The 21,039-nt window shown below is 38.1% G+C and overlaps 1 protein-coding gene across 1 annotated transcript; it reads left to right on the top strand.

Moving 5' to 3' along the window:
* Window positions 1-3,180: 3,180 nt before the first annotated feature.
* Window positions 3,181-20,590, top strand: gnmt (glycine N-methyltransferase). The gene is made up of 6 exons (XM_072690269.1): window positions 3,181-3,472; window positions 16,820-16,947; window positions 17,052-17,165; window positions 17,240-17,382; window positions 18,085-18,209; window positions 18,466-20,590. Exons 1-6 carry the CDS (start codon window positions 3,267-3,269, stop codon window positions 18,635-18,637), a joined length of 888 nt encoding a protein of 295 aa, XP_072546370.1. The 5' UTR covers window positions 3,181-3,266; the 3' UTR covers window positions 18,638-20,590.
* Window positions 20,591-21,039: the final 449 nt, after the last annotated feature.

Below are 21,039 nucleotides of genomic sequence, written 5' to 3'. Positions count from 1 at the left end.
TGCATTCCAGAAAAAAAGCATAAGACCTGCTTGATGTTTGGAGATGTGCTGACCCAGTCATCTAGCCAGTTTGGTGGCTCAGATTCCTATGCTTGCCATTTCATGTGACTGTTCGCTTGCTTACTCCATGACACACACACTTATATATATATATATATATATATATATATATATATATATATATATATATATATATATATATAAGAAAAATAAGGATAATCCAGGTGTTGAGATCAGAAACACATGTTCCTCCTTCAGGATTACTGGAAAGAGCGAGGGAGCCGGCCCTTAGGTATAACTAAAGGTCGTCTGCATAAAAATAAATTAAATAGAAATAAAAATAAATAAAAACTGGTCCAATTTGGAAGCAAGAAAATAAGAAATAGAAAAGAACCAATTGCTGACCCTTGAGGCACACCTTGTATAATATTTGTTTTATTAATTATGTTTTGTTGTTTATGAATCTGCGTTTTACCAACAATGCATTTAATTGAATAGATTATTGTAATTATTTGATTTGTAAATGATTCCTAAAATGACCATATTGCACTGTCACAGTTTTTTAATCAGAATTCACAGTCATGTGACCAGCAGCTCTGCACAGTGTGATGTGTGGTCAGACTTTGTGCTCCCACTGGAGTCAACGAGGTCACAGAGAGTCGGGGAGCAGCTGAGGAGGGAGAAAAAGCAGATTACTGAGGAGGAATGCGGGTCAAGGGCAAAGCCAGCTCTTTGCTGTGTTCTCACTGTGAGGGTGTTACAGTCTTCTCCAGGGAGATCATCAGCGCAATACCGGAACCCAGACAGAGGCTCTGGAAATGCGAAGAAGGAGGACCATGACATGACCAGACATGAACTGAACTGGCAGTAGCCATGCCCTTCAGTGTTGTATTCAATAGGCTTCAGCTAGTCAGTCATGATGAAATATGCCAAGTCACCTTGACTAATCTCATAATGACTCAACCAGCAGAGCAGCAAGTGATGTGGCATATAATAAGAAAAGCAGGGCAGGCTCTGGAACCACTTTTGGTTTCCTAAATAAAATTTCTGTGGAAGACAAATGAGAACCTTTTAAAGATGAAGGAACTTCCACAAAATGTAAAGGTTCTTTACCAGCTCAAAGGTTTTCCCTAGAACCGTATATATTCCAACCGAGAACCATTTAGGGCTTGAATCTTTATTTTTTAGTGTCGACTTAAAAATAAAGGAGCTTCAAATGGTTATTTGAGTGATGCCAGAGAGGAACCACTTTTGGTTCCATAAAGAACCATGTTGGTAAAATGTCTAAGTGCAAAGAACATTTTATTTATTTATTTATTTATTTATTTATTTATATTTGCTTGTCGTATTTTTTCACTTTTCTAATTTTAGCCATTTTTAACAATTCTAGTGTCTACTCCCGACACTAGGGGGGGTAAGGACCTATCACACGTCTCCTCAGATACATGCAAAGCCAGCTGCCACCTAATGTAACGTGCTTGGAGGAAAGCGCCGGGTCCCCAGCTCCACAGCACCAGCTAACAGACGCCTGTGCTGGCCAACATCCCTTTAGAGTGATAAGGAGAGAGAGCACCATCTACTCACCCGGAGAGAGCACGGGCTATTGTGCTCTCTCAGACTCCGGCTGCTGATGGCAAAGCGGCATGGCTTAGGGTTCATACTCGAGATCCCGGGCCGTAGTGGTAGCGCTGAAGAACCTATGAAATGTCTAGCTTCATGTACAGGTTCGTTACCAGTTTAAAGGTTTTTCACACTCCAAAGGGGGTTCTTCTGTGGCACTGCTCAAAGAAAAGTATTACGCAACCTTTATTTTTAGGAGTTTAGCTCAAGAAGAAGAAGCTCACTGGAGAAAAGCACGGCAGTGGTTGTTTGAATAGGCTTCTGGTGTCCTCTTACTGTGAGTAAACTAACAGGGCAAACGTTGCCTCCACTGATATCAGCACGTCACTCTGTGTTCCCTTGCTCTGGCTACCAGCTGTTTCACCTCACAGAGTTGCTCCAGCTTCACCTCGCCTTCCTTTCAGACAGGAGAGCACCAATCACAAGAGGAGGAGGTGACAGCACTCATATGCAGCACAAATTAGGTGGACAAGTTCTACCTGTACACATTCACCAACTACAAACATGGGCTAAATATTAGAGGGCATTGCATACTCATATTAATATAAATGAGTTTTGTATGATTATTATTATTATTATGATTATTATTATTATTATTATTATTATTATTATTATGCAAGCGTAAGGATCTTAGCCACTTTGACAAGAGTCAGACTGTGACGGCTAGACGACTGGGTCAGAAGATCTCCAAAACATCTGGCAGGTCTTGTGGGGTGTTCCCATTACGCAGTGGTCAATACCAAGGTAGAGCAACCAGTGAACTGTCCACAGTGTCCGGGGCACCCAAAGCTCATGGATGTGATCCATGGAGGCCCCATCTCACCCCTTAAATATTGTTAAGATTCTCTAAAGCATCATACCATACATTCATCAACATTTTGTGAAGTAGGCCTTGATGTTAGAGATTTCCTTTATAAACTGCCTTTATACACAACACCCACTTGCAATCACTGGACAACCTATTTGACTTATTATGGATGGCATGAATGGTACTTTTGGGATGAGGTAGGGTGGTGAGTATCCAATATTCAGATCTCACCTACATTCTTGTCGCTGAATGCAATCAAATCCAGCAATGTTCCAAAATCTAGTAGAAAATGTTCTTCCCTGGACAGTACAGACAGTACAGACAAGGAATGAGCAGGTGTCCCAATACTTTTGTCCACGTTTGCTTACTCTAACACTCCTTAAGCTGGAAATGTGAGACACACACACACACACACACACACACACAGACACAGACACAGACACAGACACAGACACACACACACACACACACACACACACACACACAAACACAGACACAGACACACACAGACACACACAGACACACACACAGACACAGACACACACACACACACACACACACACACACACACCGTCTGGAAATCTGATGAAATCCACACTCGCAGACACATGGAAACGTCACCGATCTTGTCCACCAATCAAAACGTAGGCGTGATCAAGCTCTCGCATTTCATTGGCTGAAAGTTTTCCTTTCAGTATCGCTGAACCATAAATACATCAGCGGAGCTCTGCGCGTGGACAACAAGCAGGACAGACGACAGATCAAACAGACCGCTGCACCAGACAATTACACACACACACACACACCCTTACACACACACACACACTCGTGTTTGAGCATGGTGGACAGTGTGTACCGGACCCGCTCGCTCGGGGTGGCCGCAGTGGGCCTGCCGGACCAGTACGCGGACGGGAAAGCGGCTAAAGTGTGGCAGCTGTATATCGGAGACACCCGGAGGAGGACAGACGAGTACAGGAGCTGGCTGGCGGGGCTGCTCAGACAGCACAACTGCCTCCAGGTGCTGGATGTGGCCTGCGGCACAGGGTAGGACACCACACACACACACACACACACACACACACACACTCCTCTTCAGCAAGAGAGCAGTTCCTGCTTTAACACTGATGATCCCTGATCTGATTGATTGATTGATCAGACTCTCCTACTGTACTGTTAACCTGCTCTAATACTGCAGCTTCAACAGGTCTATTTTAGTGTTTACCTACTATAACAGGCCTATTTTAGTGTTTACTCATTATAACAGGCCTATTTTAGTGTTTACTCATTATAACAGGCCTATTTTAGTGTTTACTCATTATAACAGGCCTATTTTAGTGTTTACTCATTATAACAGACCTATTTTAGTGTTTACTCATTATAACAGGCCTATTTTAGTGTTTACTCATTATAACACTCTTATTTTAGTGTTTACTCATTATAACAGACCTATTTTAGTGTTTACTCATTATAACAGGCCTATTTTAGTGTTTACTCATTATAACAGACCTATTTTAGTGTTTACTCATTATAACAGGCCTATTTTAGTGTTTACTCATTATAACAGACCTATTTTAGTGTTTACTCATTATAACAGACCTATTTTAGTGTTTACTCATTATAACAGGCCTATTTTAGTGTTTACTCATTATAACAGACCTATTTTAGTGTTTACTCATTATAACAGGCCTATTTTAGTGTTTACTCATTATAACAGACCTATTTTAGTGTTTACTCATTATAACAGACCTATTTTAGTGTTTACTCATTATAACAGGCCTATTTTAGTGTTTACTCATTATAACACTCTTATTTTAGTGTTTACTCATTATAACAGGCCTATTTTAGTGTTTACTCATTATAACAGGCCTATTTTAGAGTTTACTCATTATAACAGACCTATTTTAGTGTTTACTCATTATAACAGGCCTATTTTAGTGTTTACTCATTATAACAGACCTATTTTAGTGTTTACCTATGACAGGCCTATTTTAGTGTTTACTCATTATAACAGGCCTATTTTAGTGTTTACTCATTATAACAGGCCTATTTTAGTGTTTACTCATTATAACAGGCCTATTTTAGTGTTTACTCATTATAACAGACCTATTTTAGTGTTTACTCATTATAACAGGCCTATTTTAGTGTTTACTCATTATAACACTCTTATTTTAGTGTTTACTCATTATAACAGACCTATTTTAGTGTTTACTCATTATAACAGACCTATTTTAGTGTTTACTCATTATAACAGGCCTATTTTAGTGTTTACTCATTATAACAGACCTATTTTAGTGTTTACTCATTATAACAGGCCTATTTTAGTGTTTACTCATTATAACACTCTTATTTTAGTGTTTACTCATTATAACAGGCCTATTTTAGTGTTTACTCATTATAACAGGCCTATTTTAGTGTTTACTCATTATAACAGACCTATTTTAGTGTTTACTCATTATAACAGGCCTATTTTAGTGTTTACTCATTATAACAGGCCTATTTTAGTGTTTACTCATTATAACAGGCCTATTTTAGTGTTTACTCATTATAACAGACCTATTTTAGTGTTTACTCATTATAACAGGCCTATCTTAGTGTTTACTCATTATAACAGGCCTATCTTAGTGTTTACTCATTATAACAGGCCTATTTTAGTGTTTACTCATTATAACAGACCTATTTTAGTGTTTACTCATTATAACAGACCTATTTTAGTGTTTACTCATTATAACAGGCCTATCTTAGTGTTTACTCATTATAACAGGCCTATTTTAGTGTTTACTCATTATAACAGACCTATTTTAGTGTTTACTCATTATAACAGACCTATTTTAGTGTTTACTCATTATAACAGGCCTATCTTAGTGTTTACTCATTATAACAGGCCTATCTTAGTGTTTACTCATTATAACAGGCCTATTTTAGTGTTTACTCATTATAACAGACCTATTTTAGTGTTTACTCATTATAACAGACCTATTTTAGTGTTTACTCATTATAACAGACCTATTTTAGTGTTTACTCATTATAACAGGCCTATCTTAGTGTTTACTCATTATAACAGACCTATCTTAGTGTTTACTCATTATAACAGGCCTATTTTAGTGTTTACTCATTATAACAGGCCTATCTTAGTGTTTACTCATTATAACAGGCCTATTTTAGTGTTTACTCATTATAACAGGCCTATCTTAGTGTTTACTCATTATAACAGGCCTATTTTAGTGTTTACTCATTATAACAGACCTATTTTAGTGTTTACTCATTATAACAGACCTATTTTAGTGTTTACTCATTATAACAGACCTATTTTAGTGTTTACTCATTATAACAGGCCTATCTTAGTGTTTACTCATTATAACAGGCCTATCTTAGTGTTTACTCATTATAACAGGCCTATTTTAGTGTTTACTCATTATAACAGACCTATTTTAGTGTTTACTCATTATAACAGGCCTATCTTAGTGTTTACTCATTATAACAGACCTATTTTAGTGTTTACTCATTATAACAGGCCTATCTTAGAGTTTACTCATTATAACAGGCCTATTTTAGTGTTTACTCATTATAACAGGCCTATTTTAGTGTTTACTCATTATAACAGGCCTATCTTAGTGTTTACTCATTATAACAGACCTATTTTAGTGTTTACTCATTATAACAGGCCTATCTTAGTGTTTACTCATTATAACAGGCCTATCTTAGTGTTTACTCATTATAACAGGCCTATTTTAGTGTTTACTCATTATAACAGGCCTATCTTAGTGTTTATTCATTATAACAGACCTATTTTAGTGTTTACTCATTATAACAGGCCTATTTTAGTGTTTACTTACTATAACAGACCTATCTTAGTGTTTACTCATTATAACAGGCCTATTTTAGTGTTTACTCATTATAACAGGCCTATTTTAGTGTTTACTTACTATAACAGACCTATTTTAGTGTTTACTCATTATAACAGACCTATTTTTGTGTTTACTCATTATAACAGGCCTATTTTAGTGTTTACTTACTATAACAGACCTATCTTAGTGTTTACTCATTATAACAGGCCTATTTTAGTGTTTACTCACTATAACAGACCTATTTTAGTGTTTACTCATTATAACAGACCTATTTTTGTGTTTACTCATTATAACAGGCCTATTTTAGTGTTTACTTACTATAACAGACCTATCTTAGTGTTTACTCATTATAACAGGCCTATTTTAGTGTTTACTCATTATAACAGGCCTATCTTAGTGTTTACTCATTATAACAGGCCTATTTTAGTGTTTACTTACTATAACACTCTTATTTTAGTGTTTACTCATTATAACAGGCCTATTTTAGTGTTTACTCATTATAACAGACCTATTTTAGTGTTTACTCATTATAACAGACCTATTTTAGTGTTTACTCATTATAACAGACCTATTTTAGTCTTTACTCATTATAACAGGCCTATCTTAGTGTTTACTCATTATAACAGACCTATCTTAGTGTTTACTCATTATAACAGGCCTATTTTAGTGTTTACTCATTATAACAGGCCTATCTTAGTGTTTACTCATTATAACAGGCCTATTTTAGTGTTTACTTACTATAACAGACCTATCTTAGTGTTTACTCATTATAACAGGCCTATTTTAGTGTTCACTTACTATAACACTCTTATTTTAGTGTTTACTCATTATAACAGGCCTATTTTTGTGTTTACGCATTATAACAGGCCTATTTTAGTGTTTACTTACTATAACAGACCTATCTTAGTGTTTACTCATTATAACAGGCCTATTTTAGTGTTTACTCATTATAACACTCTTATTTTAGTGTTTACTCATTATAACAGGCCTATTTTAGTGTCTACTTACTATAACAGACCTATCTTAGTGTTTACTCATTATAACAGGCCTATTTTAGTGTTTACTCATTATAACAGGCCAATTTTAGTGTTTATTTTCTATAACAGACCTATTTTAGTGTTTACTTACTATAACACTCTTATTTTAGTGTTTACTCATTATAACAGGCCTATTTTAGTGTTCACTTACTATAACACTCTTATTTTAGTGTTTACTCATTATAACAGGCCTATTTTAGTGTTTACTCATAACAGGCCAATTTTAGTGTTTATTTTCTATAACAGACCTATTTTAGTGTTTACTCATTATAACAGGCCTATTTTAGTGTTTATTTTCTATAACAGACCTATTTTAGTGTTTACTTACTATAACAGGCCTATTTTAGTGTTTACCTACTATAACAGGCCTATTTTAGTGTTTACTCATTATAACAGGTCTATTTTAGTGTTTACTCATTATAACAGGCCTATTTTAGTGTTTACCTACTATAACAGGTCTATTTTAGTGTTTACTCATTATAACAGGCCTATTTTAGTGTTTACCTACTATGACAGGCCTATTTTAGTGTTTACTCATTATAACAGGCCTATTTTAGTGTTTACTCATTATAACAGGTCTATTTTAGTGTTTACCTACTATAACAGGCCTATTTTAGTGTTTACTCATTATAACAGGCCTATTTTAGTGTTTACTTTCTATAACAGGCCTATTTTAGTGTTTACTCATTATAACAGGCCTATTTTAGTGTTTACTTTCTATAACAGACCTATCTTAGTGTTTACTCATTATAACAGGCCTATTTTAGTGTTTACTTACTATAACAGACCTATCTTAGTGTTTACTCATTATAACAGGCCTATTTTAGTGTTTACTTACTATAACAGACCTATCTTAGTGTTTACTCATTATAACGGGCCTATTTTAGTGTTTACTTACTATAACAGACCTATCTTAGTGTTTACCTACTATAACAGGCCTATTTTAGTGTTTACTCATTATAACAGGTCTATTGTAGTATTTACTCATTATAACAGACCTATTTTAGTGTTTACTTACTATAACACTCTTATTTTAGTGTTTACCTACTATAACAGACCTATTTTAGTGTTTACCTACTATAACAGGTCTATTTTAGTGTTTACTCATTATAACAGGTCTATTTTAGTGTTTACTCATTATAACAGGCCTATTTTAGTGTTTACCTACTATAACAGGTCTATTTTAGTGTTTACCTACTATAACAGGCCTATTTTAGTGTTTACTCATTATAACAGGCCTATTTTAGTGTTTACCTACTATAACAGGCCTATTTTAGTGTTTACCTACTATAACAGGCCTATTTAAGTGTTTACTCATTATAACAGGCCTATTTTAGTGTTTACCTACTATGACAGGCCTATTTTAGTGTTTACTCATTATAACAGGCCTATTTTAGTGTTTACTCATTATAACAGGCCTATTTTAGTGTTTATTTTCTATAACAGACCTATTTTAGTGTTTACTTACTATAACAGGCCTATTTTAGTGTTTACCTACTATAACAGGTCTATTTTAGTGTTTACTCATAACAGGTCTATTTTAGTATTTACTTATTATAACAGACCTATTTTAGTGTTTACTTACTATAACACTATTATTTTAGTGTTTACCTACTATAACAGGCCTATTTTAGTGTTTACCTACTATAACAGGTCTATTTTAGTGGTTACTCATTATAACAGGCCTATTTTAGTGTTTACTCATTATTACAGGCCTATTTTAGTGTTTACCTACTATAACAGGCCTATTTTAGTGTTTACTCATTATAACAGGCCTATTTTAGTGCTTACTCATTATAACAGCCTATTTTAGTGTTTATTTATTATAACAGGCCTATTTTAGTGTTTACTCATTATAACAGGCCTATTTTAGTGTTTACTCATTATAACAGCCTATTTTAGTGTTTACTTATTATAACAGGCCTATTTTAGTGTTTACTTTCTATAACACTCTTATTTTAGTGTTTACCTGCTATAACAGGTCTATTTTAGTGTTTACCTACTATAACAGGCCTATTTTGGTGTTTACTCATTATAACAGGCCTATTTTAGTGTTTACTTTCTATAACAGGCCTATTTTAGTGTTTACTCATTATAACTCTTATTTTAGTGTTTATTAATTATAACAGGCCTATTTTAGTGTTTACTTACTATAACAGACCTATCTTAGTGTTTACTCATTATAACAGGCCTATTTTAGTGTTTACTCATTATAACAGACCTATTTTAGTGTTTACTCATTATAACAGACCTATCTTAGTGTTTACTCATTATAACAGGCCTATTTTAGTGTTTACTTACTATAACAGGCCTATTTTAGTGTTTACTCATTATAACACTCTTATTTTAGTGTTTACTCATTATAACACTCTTATTTTAGTGTTTACTCATTATAACAGGCCTATTTTAGTGTTTACTCATTATAACAGCCTATTTTAGTGTTTACTCATTATAACAGGCCTATTTTAGTGTTTACTTTCTATAACACTCTTATTTTAGTGTTTACCTGCTATAACAGGTCTATTTTAGTGTTTACCTACTATAACAGGCCTATTTTGGTGTTTACTCATTATAACAGGCCTATTTTAGTGTTTACTTTCTATAACAGGCCTATTTTAGTGTTTACTCATTATAACTCTTATTTTAGTGTTTACTCATTATAACAGGCCTATTTTAGTGTTTACTTACTATAACAGACCTATCTTAGTGTTTACTCATTATAACAGGCCTATTTTAGTGTTTACTCATTATAACAGACCTATTTTAGTGTTTACTCATTATAACAGACCTATCTTAGTGTTTACTCATTATAACTGGCCTATTTTAGTGTTTACTTACTATAACAGGCCTATTTTAGTGTTTACTCATTATAACACTCTTATTTTAGTGTTTACTCATTATAACACTCTTATTTTAGTGTTTACTCATTATAACAGGCCTATTTTAGTGTTTACTTACTATAACAGGCCTATTTTAGTGTTTACTCATTATAACAGGCCTATTTTAGTGTTTACCTGCTATAACAGGCCTATTTTAGTGTTTACTCATTATAACAGGCCTATTTTAGTGTTTACCTGCTATAACAGGCCTATTTTAGTGTTTACTCATTATAACACTCTTATTTTAGTGTTTACTCATTATAACAGGCCTATTTTAGTGTTTACCTACTACAACACTCTTATTTTAGTGTTTACTCATCATAACAGGCCTATTTTAGTGTTTACTCATTATAACACTCTTATTTTAGTGTTTATTTATCATAGCATGCCTAATTTAGTGTATACATCTAAGAGAAGGAGATTTTCAGGTCCAGAAAGTAAAACTCCGCCCCCTTATTTTGTTGCAAATGCCTGGGCAGCTCAGCCACCTGGACTGAGCCAAGCATATCCAGTGTATTTGAGACTGTTAAAATGGCCAGGCGGAGTGAATGGTTTACTGACCGTGACAGTTAAAGGCCATTCGTTCCCCGCAGTACCTCCCTCTCTCCCTGCTTGTGTAATATTGGGTCACTAGGCAGGGCATTGGCTCAGGCACTGTTTTGCAAAACCAGCTCAGACATGTTCTGTATGTGCTTCGTCAAAGTCTGCTGTGACTGCAGCTTCTGTAAACTGCAGCCGTAAAAACGATAATAGACTAAACTATTTTAGGTGATCCTGAAAGGAGTCTTAAACAAGACACATTTTCTGGGTTTGAGGTAGCTCCCACCTTGCTTTGTGCAAGCAACCAAAATTAGCATTGAGTTTTAGAGCGATTTAGGAATTATTTTCACTCGAATAAACTGGACCCGAACATCCTGGTGTGAAAATCTGCTTAACTGCTAGAGAGAGCATTCAGTGTGGTGCTCGCTCGACCATTTAAGAATCCGCTTTAGGAGAGCTAAGTTACTTTCAAGAAACCCGGCCCTGTTCAGTCATCTTGTTTGATTTGTTTTAAAGCTACTTTAGCCTGAGTATATGTGTGTGTGTGTGTGTGTACTTGTGCAACAGAGGGAGATGGAATTAAGGGATAGCTTAGTTTTTTTTGGCACAGAATTGCTTACTCAGGCTTTCTTGTTTTTTGGTTCAGGCTCTTTGTGAGTAGGCAGGACTTTCAGCACTGTTACAGTAAGATCCTTAAACACGCCTCCTGAGGCCTAACAGTTACTAGGTTAGGAAGTTAACCCACTGTTATTGTTATAAAGGGATTATAAACAGTGCTGTTAATGTTAATGCGTTAATGCAGGAGATTAACATGTTAACCTTTTTAATGTAAATTACTCATTTTACCAGGTTGGCCCCAACATCCTCCCGTAGGTCTCTCTCTCTTTACAGAGCCTCGTGGCGTATCGGCACTTTTACTGAGCGATGTAAACACAGCGTCGCTACTGTTGAGCTCAACAGGGGGTGCTGTAGGTAAAATTGTGCAGTTTTCTGATTGCAGAAGTCGAATCTTCTCAAAGATCATTTTTAACGTTAAAGCTGTTCTAGAAGGGAAAACTGTATTTATCTCAGCGTGGGGTAAGAATGAGAGTTCAGGACATGTAAGCAACAAACCATGTACCTCAAACACTGCCTTCTTTCAAAAGCACACCCATTTTTTTATTTACAAAGATTGATTTACGCCCCCCAAGAGGTAGCATACATCCAAGGCTTTTAAGGCTAAACACAAGGGCTGCTTGGGGAGAATATGTGTGAGGCTGAATAGACTAAAAGCTAATGCTAGGCTGCAGCAGAGAAGAGACTGACACAGCTGACCTGGGCCATAAACGTTAATGTTAGGGGCATCAGAGACGGGAGAATGGCTAACTGAGACCAACTAGCACTAGACACACCAAAGAAAGGGGAATTACATTTACATTTACGGCATTTAGCTGACACTCTTATTCAGAGCGACTTACAAGGTTACTCGTATTACACAGATGGGTCACTGTAGTGTTAGGAGTCTTGCCCAGGGACTCTTATTGGTATAGCGCAGAATAATCACTCAGACTGGGAATCAAACCCTGGTCTCCCACATGGTGTAATAGCTCACTGGTAGCTAGTGGTTTTATCTGTCGCGCCACACCAACCACCAAGCAGGTATTGCTAACCAGATGCTTAAAGCTAACAGAATTAAGGCTTAAAGCCAATGCTAGCTGCACAGGAGAAGGACGAATGGTTGACTGGAGCCTAAAAGCTAGCACTAGCCACACCGAAGAAGGGAGCATGGCTGATTAGAGCCTAGAAGCTGACACTAGCCACCCAGGAATTGAGAATGGAGGCTAGTGCTGCCTCTAAGTCATGCCATTAGATGGGTACATCAACAGCACCACAAACTCCTAATCCTTATCAGTACACTGACAAGAGATCAGCTTAGGTTTGCCACCCGTCCTGTAAAATACAGGATCTCCCTTTATTTGGCACTGAAATGTTGCGTCCCGTATTCAACCAATTTTGTTCCGTATTTCTATAAATGTCCAATACAGACGTGAGAGGGAAGAGGCACATCCTTGGCTGGACAGTGTCAGTGGAGATAAAGCTTATTTTAGTAGACTATTGTTTAGGATGTTGAGTTTTTAAAGTCGAGTGAATTATCATTTATTTAATATTCAGTAGTATTAGCCAAAATGAATATTATAAATGGGCATTAATAGTTAATAAATAAATACACTAGTTAAGAGAAAACGTTTATTCTTAAATATATACACATTTCCTAGATTACAAATGTTTGTAGTCAGGCCCGTGGTGGTCATGGCCCAGAGCAGCCATGGTGGGCTCCCTTATTTTCAGTTCTGAAAGGTGGCAACCTTAGATCAGCTGTACCTCAGCTTAATGAGGCACAGCTGTCTAACACAGTGGAATGACCTCTTGTAAGAACTTGGTGAAGCAGAAAGTTTTGCCTTAAAAAATGACTTAATGGAGAAGAAAATGAAATGGAGCCGTCGTCACATGCCGTAGATTACTAGCATGTTTGGAGGGGCAGAAAAGGATAAGTTTCAAGTTCATGACTCCAGCTCATAACTCAAGTTGTAACTCGAGTAATGTTACACTATATGGACAAAAGTATTGAGACACCAGCTCGTTCACTGTTCTCTTCTGAAATCAGAATTAGAATCAGAATTGGAATCAAAAATACTTTATGGATCCCAGGAGGGAAGTTGCAGTTGTTATATATATGTGTGTGTGTGTACATAAATACAAATTATATGAATATAGTAAACTGGCATCGTGGCAATAACTGTGATAATAAATATGGACAATTATTGCACACATATTAAATTGAATTACAGTACTATTATTATTGCACATATGAACAGTATAATTTGAGTATTGCACTGATGAACCATAGTGTCACACTACGGTGAAATCAAGCTGCTGTGCAGAGAAGAAGGCTTTCTATAAGATTCTGGGGCACTGTTGTGAGTATTTGATTGCATTCAGCGACAAGAGCATAAGTAAGGACAGGAGGTTGGATGATCACCACCCCACCTTATCCTCAACTCATCACAAAAGTACTGGGTGGAGCATCACCATTCCAGAGAACACAGTTCCACTGCTCCACAGCTCAGTGCTGAGGGGCTCTATACCCCTCTAGCCCACACCTGGCATTAGACAGCATGGTGCCAGCAAGTTCATGTCTACCTGCTGCAGAGAGTCCTATTCTATTGGCAGTACTTCTCTACAGGGACTAGACAAGCTGTGTGTGCGCATTTGCACGTTGAAGTAGCTGAATGCATTCGTTAGGAGGGGTGTCCACAAACATTTGGACATATAGTGTGTTTGCAGTGAGAGCTGCAGTGCTGCTGTAGCTTTACAGATTCTTTAAAGGCTTTGCTTTACTCTAGCCCACTGAACCCTCCACTCTCAGCCAGTGTAACACTGACACACTAACCTGAACTAAGAATAGCCTCCGCTGCTGCTGTTCTCTCGCCTGCAGCAGCTGCTCCTGGGCCAGAACAGGCTCCTCGCAGATTGCTGCTTCAGCACAATCTAGAAACACGATGATGACTTTTCACTCGTGCTGAAGGTAGTCTTGAGCTATTTCTTGCATCACATGGCAGCACATACATCAGCCCTGTAATCAGTCCTCCTGTTTTTACTGTTTGTATATGAATGTCTTGACCAGCTCAGCGGAAAGTAAATTACTATGGTCAGGCCGGTCTGAAACCACGCCATGCTAATAATTCACCAGTGCAATTCCGTGATACAGTCATGTGAATAAACAAGTGCACCCCAATGAAAACCTTTGTCTTTTTAACATATTTAAACATTACACTACATATGTCCAAATATTTGTGGACACCCCTTCTAATGAATGCACTCAGCTACTTTAATTTGCACCTATTGCTGACACTAATGTGCAAATGCAAACTCACAGATCTTATCTAGTTCCTGTAGAGAAGTACTGCCAATAGAATAAACAGGCCTGGGCTAGAGGGGTATTTTAGCATTGGTGGTTCAATTCATGATGCTCCATCTAATACTTTTGGAGTAAGCTGGGGAGTTGGGGGTGAGGTGCGGTTTTGGTCATCCAACATCCTGACCTTATTAACACTCCTGTGGCTGAATGCAGTCAAATCCTCACAGCAATGCTTCTCCAAAATCTAGTAGAAAGCCTTCTTTCCTGAACAGTAGAGACAGTTACTCCAACAAAAGCAGGATCAGCTCCTTTGATTTTTTTAAAAAATCAGTGAATGAGCAGGTGTCCCAATACTTTTGTCCATATAGTGTAATTGATCTTCATATTAACAAACACCTCCACGGGTATAGCTACTTAAAGGTGAACTAAGAACCTATTATAACCATGCTCTAAACATCTGCAGCGGATGTTCTGCACCTGGTTCTAGGACATTTCTTCAGCTGTTTAGGTATTTTACAAACGTCCGGCCGTTTAAATATGCTTTCATGGGGTGTCCTGATTTTTTCATCACATCATCAGTGTTCTCCAAGTCAAGGGGGTTATATTTTCAGTACTTCTGTGTAATTACAAAGTATTTCAGTCAGGTTTGATGGTAAATACCATTGTGTCAGCAGTGGGTGCAAACTTAAAGTAGTCGAATGTATTTATTAGAAGTGGTGTCCACAAACATTTGGACAGATGGTATATTTTGCTCTAATCATCACAGCTGCTGGTTCCTACTCTCTGTGATTTTACATATTATACTCATATTCGTATCAGCTGCTCATTACCATAACATTCCTACTAGTTCAATATCCAGGGTTTGATGGGTGACACATTAACAAGCGCACAGAGCAGCTTTTGTGTTACTCAGTAAACTAGAAGTAATATTCATATTTAAGTTTAATTAAATATGAATTGTGGTATGGTACACACGTTGTGTTGAAGTTATGTATCCCCAGTTCAGAGACTGACAGCTAGAGCCCTGACGGAGGGCCTGTATTCTTCAGACAGGAATCTGAGGAATTTTAACAGGCTACTTTCCCTGAGGGCAGCTGCACAGTTCAACCCCAGTCAGACAGAAGTCTGACATGTTAGAGTACTGCCCTGTAAGTCCCCAGGAGAGTTTTCCAGTGTAACTAGACATATGAAACAATGGCGTGACTGTTTTTAAGTACATAAGAAGAAGTGGGCGATGAACTGCACCCTCTCTTAGTGGTATTAGTTTATGACAACTGTACAGTTTAAAAAAAGAATAAGCTCAAATGTCAGAAATGGCTTAAAGTTCATAAAGGTGGGCGTTACACCTAACAGAATTATTTGATTAAACAATTTGTCGCTATCGTTGCCTCCCAAAAATAGCAGCTTTACAAGAGAAGGAAAAAATGTCTAACCTGTCAATGGAAGTCAATGTAAAAAGAGTTTACTCCAAGTTGTTTTGGAGCATTTCTATTGGTCCATTCATTGTGTGGCTTTGTGTGACCAAGGGGTGGGGCAATATGGTTAACCAAATACATCAGGCCCCTGCAACTGATCCAGAATGCAGCGGCACTTCAGCCATGTCTCTCCTCTGCTGCGTTCTTTCTTCACTGGCTTCCTGTAGCTGCTGCTCGCATTAGATTCAAACCCTGACGCTGGCCTACAGAGCCGAGAATGGACCAGCCCCTCCGTACTTGATGGTCAAAAGCCGATCAGTACCAAGAGCCCTTCCAGCTTCAAATACGGCTTGGCTTGTGCCACCATCCTGTAAGATCTATGGAAGACGAGCGACTTTTTTCCGTTCTGGCACCGAAGTGGTGGAACGAACTTCCCCTGGGTGTCCGAACGCTCGCTGTCTTCAAACACAGATTCTAGTCTGTACAAACTAGCTAAGGGTATTTTCTGAGTAAACAGTGAAGCACTTTTGTAAGTCGGTCTGGAGAAGAGCGTCTGCCAAATGCAGACATCACTCTGAACTAACTAACACCCCTAACAGCACAAAAGGCGTCTGGGCTATCTCTGTATATGACAATGGCGATACATGTAATACATCTGGACACACATCTGGAGTGACCTCGCTCTGGTGTTTTTTATTGGAGAGTTTTTATTGGGGGGAGACTGTGTACATTTGACTATCCAGTGAACCACCCCTTTAAAGCCCTACCTTTCTGCAGAGTGGATTCTATCATGTTGGTGGAGGAGGGATTCAGGCTGGTCAGCGTGGACGCCAGTGATAAGATGCTGAAATATGCCCTCAAGGAGAGATGGGAGAGGAGGAAAGAGACAGCTTTTGACCAGTGGGGTAAGAAGAGTCTTCTAATTCATGAGAAGTAGCTCTCGAGGAATCTGTGAAATTACTGTAAAGCTAATCTCATTGTTACTCTGTGCCGAACATCTTCCTCCCAGTTATTGAAGAGGCTAACTGGCTCACACTAACAGAAGATGTGCAGAAGCCTGCAGATGGGTTTGATGCTGTTATCTGCCTGGGGAACTCATTCGCTCATTTACCAGACTTTAAAGGTGAGGATATTCTTTTTAAGTTTATTAAGGTTTCAGTTCTGGATGTTCTGATGTACTGATTAATTCTCTCTTAGGGGACCAGAGTGACCAGAAGCTGGCCCTGCAGAACATCGCCAGCATGGTGAAACCTGGAGGAATCCTCATCATCGATCACCGTAATTATGACTATATCCTGGAGACCGGCCGAGCTCCAGAAGGGAAGAATATTTATTACCAGGTAGGTTTTCTTTCCCGAACACTAAGACAAGACAACCATATTCACCACTAGCAGACACAGAACCCATCCGTGCAGTGAACACACACACACATACATACACACATACATACATACACACCAGTGAAACATACACAGTGGACAGTGAGCACAGAGTGGGGAGCAGAGTGGGTGAAGGGCCTTGCTCAAGGGTCCAACAGTGGCAGCTTGCTGAGCCTGGGTATCGAACCCACAACCCTGTCATCAATAACCCGAAGCTCTAACCGCTGAGCCACCACTGTCCCCATGCGATTTTCTAAGTGATATTTTCTATGTTTTATAATTTTTTACATCTCTACAAAGACACACTTCTGCATATTTATAAGCATAATCACTGCTTTAACAAACTGATAAATGTGGCTTGTGCAAAAGCAATGCCACATTCATTTTTTTAATTATAGGTTTAGAAAATAAATAGGAATTAAGCTCCAAAACATATAGAGGATTATATTATGTTTATATTTAAGCAGACCACTTTTTAAAATAAGGCTGTTTGGCTAAAGCCAGCACTCAGAAGATTCAGGATAAATGGGCTTATTGTCTTTGTGTTGCATATCTGGCACTTAGTAAAATTTAAGGTCAGTGAAAGCATAAAAGAGCCATAAAAGTAATTCTTGTATAACTTGTGTAGTACCTTTCTTCAAAAGCCTTCTGTTTGTATTGTAGAGTGACTTAAAACAGGACATCTCCACATCAGTGCTTTGGGTCAATAACAAGCCCCACATGGTCACACTAGACTACTCACTGGAGGTCCCGCAAGAGGAGGGAGTGAAGACACCACCAGAGACGAGGTACAGTAACTTGGAAACATAGACAGGGAGGCTTAGGAATGATCCTGGAGAAAAGTTCAGCGAATGTAAGCTGTATTAGAGTTAAAGGCTCGCGCAACTTAGTTTCCAAGTTTCTTTCAATGGAAGAAAGCTTATTCTGTAAATTGACGTTTTGGAGTTTTTTGAGAGAGAGAGTGACGCTGTGTTGGTATTGTGAAGCTATTGGCATGTAATAAGACTGTAATAAGACTGTAATAACCCATGATCTGTGTTGCAGTAAATTCCGCTTGTCGTATTACCCCCACCGGGTGGAGAGCTTCAAGGAGCTCCTGAAGGAAGCGTTCCTGGGAAAGTGTGAGCAGAGCGTATTTGGTGATTTCAAGCAGCACAAGCCTGGCCAGGGAGAAGCTCCTCGTTACTTCATCCACGTCGTTAAAAAGACTGCTTAAAAAAACATCCTTTCATCATTTCTTTTGATGTCATTGTCTCATGTCTGTGGTGCTTTTCTCCTTCATTTGCTGCTGGTCTTCACTTCAAAAGCCTCAAAAACAAAGTCAAGGCAGAAGACTGTCATGCAGACGTCTGCAGCTCAAGATTTCACATGGGAACCCAAACGGTGCTGGAAATTCAATTATTACTGGGAGACGCCAGGGAGCCAACGGTCCTGTATGCCACTGAATTCTTTGTTTTGACCTCCCAAATCTGAAGCAAAAAGCAGGATGTATTGTGGAGGCCATTAGGCAAAGAAATACTGCCAAATCTTTTTAACGTTTTACTCCCCTAAACCCAACTTTTATCTTGCCTCTGAATGCATTAACGCAGAAATGTGCTCTGTAACCTTTAGACCTCCACAGCTATGTGCCTTCAGCCAAAACTGTTAGAAAGACGGATTAGACCCTACCCTGCTGTCTGAGTCCCCTGAGCCAGTAAATCATTTGTAACATTTTAACTCATTTCTTGTAAAAAACTTAAATACTTTGAAATCTTTGATTTATCAGTTCAAGAAGTTAATCTTCCATTGCTTTATTGTTTCTTCTTCAAGCTTATATATTAGCCCAGTCTGAGGCCTCTGAAAAACCAGAAAGCCTGTAGAACTACGTCTCCTTTTTAGACCTGTGCCTTTAGTTCAGCATCACTTCTACGCTCTGTGAGCTTTCTAAGGTTGTGACCGGCTGGAGAACTTTTTGGCTTCTTAGACATTCAGCGAGAGCTCGCAGACTCCACCTGTTGGACAGATTGTAGAGTGTAGAAGTGTATAAATACATGGATTTTATTGCATTCTTTACTTGAAAACGGTTGTTTTTGCTGACACGGTTTTAACGTCTAGCTGTCTGGATTCTGTTTGTCCAGTCTGTTTGTTTGGCTGGAACAGCAAAGTGCAAAGGTCAGGGAGAACTTGTACAATAACAGACTTGCCCCAAAGTGACCCCTGATAAAAGAATGGAGCTATATATAAATAGATTTTTTTTATAAAAAAATCAAAATGCCAAAATGTCAGCTTTAGAGGAGAGGGAAAAACCTTACCTTTCAATGGAAGTCAATGTAAAAAGTAATTTTGGAGCATTTCTATTAGTCTGTTCATCATAAAATTCTAAAATATATATATATATATATTATATAGATATGTTATATATATCTATTATGCTATATATATATATATATATATATTAATATGTCAAAAAGTGAAAAAGAGCAAAATTGGAGATACAAGTTTTTTGCTTGACTATGATGATATGTTAATTTTCCACATCAACTCCCGTCTGCAGTTTAACCAGGCTTAATTTATCCCATTTACGGTTTACATTAAATGTTTAACCCCATTGAAGGTCCTCTATACACCAGTAAACAGGGTTCTACTGTGGACAGTACTGGAAACGGGTCTATTGACTCAACAGCAATAAGCAATAGAGGAACCCTTTTAGTGCTAAACAGAACCTTTGACAAATAGCTTTCCCACAGTGCAAAAGCCCTTATAACCATTCTAATGGTTCTGTTGGGTTCTCAAGGTTCTGTGCAGCACCACTGCCTGTAATAAAGCACCCTTAAAGAACCCCCCCCCCTTTTTTTTTTTTTGCCTGACCTCTGGACAGTACTGTAACTACACAGCTGTATGAGTCCTGACTGACGCCGTTTTTTGCTCCACCTGAGAGGCCTGTTTAGAGGCTCCTACTTAGTGCTGGTTTATTTGTACTGCTTCAGTGTTTTGGGGTTTGTGTGGAAAATGTCAAGGACAGCAGGGTCATCTTCATGCTTTCATAAGGAAGACCTTTCTTTTATCACGACTGTTTATTTCGTTTTGATTACTATTGGAAAAAAACACAAATACCTGTAAATAATAGGCCGAGACGAGAGTTTGAGAAAGGATAAAACGTGACAGTGATTAAAGCTGCAGTGTTTCTTGGTGTCTGTCGTCTGTTTGAGTTACAGAAATGTTAACTGTGTCATGAAGGTTGTTGGGTTTTCGTCTCATCACAGAATGAGTCTCTACAGCTCCCGTGTTTCAGAGAGTCGCTGAGTGCTCTCTGCTCTCTGCCAGCGCACAGTGGACAGGAAAGTAGTACAGTCCTCGAGGCTGAGTGGTCCAGAGGACTGAGGCAGGGTGCTGCAACTATGATCAGAGAATCGATGGTTCAAATCTCAGGTCATGCTGCTTGCCATCAGTAGCCGGAGTCAGAGAGAGCACAATTAGCCTTGCTCTCTCTCAGGGGTGGGTAATGATGCGCAGGCGTCTGGAGCTGGGGGCGCTGAGCTACCTATTGATGCTGCATCAGCGACTGTTGGAGAAGACTCTGTGCCTGGCTTCTCCATCATAGTGTTTGGGGCATTGCTAGAGATAGGGGAGTTTTCATGA

The sequence above is a fragment of the Salminus brasiliensis genome, chromosome 10 (assembly GCF_030463535.1).
Source record: "Salminus brasiliensis chromosome 10, fSalBra1.hap2, whole genome shotgun sequence".
NCBI lineage: Eukaryota > Metazoa > Chordata > Actinopteri > Characiformes > Bryconidae > Salminus > Salminus brasiliensis.
The sequence above is the reverse complement of the archived record's forward strand: the minus strand, read 5'-3'. Positions and strand labels throughout refer to the sequence as shown.

What these genes read in the sequence shown, in the direction of transcription:
- gnmt (XM_072690269.1), top strand. Translation starts at nt 3,267, where the DNA reads ATGGTGGACAGTGTGTACCGGACCCGCTCGCTCGGGGTGGCCGCAGTG. An exon ending in GACAGCTTTTGACCAGTGGG is followed by an intron (nt 16,948 to 17,051) that starts GTAAGAAGAGTC and finishes TCTTCCTCCCAG; the next exon opens with TTATTGAAGAGGCTAACTGG. An exon ending in GGAAGAATATTTATTACCAG is followed by an intron (nt 17,383 to 18,084) that starts GTAGGTTTTCTT and finishes TTTGTATTGTAG; the next exon opens with AGTGACTTAAAACAGGACAT.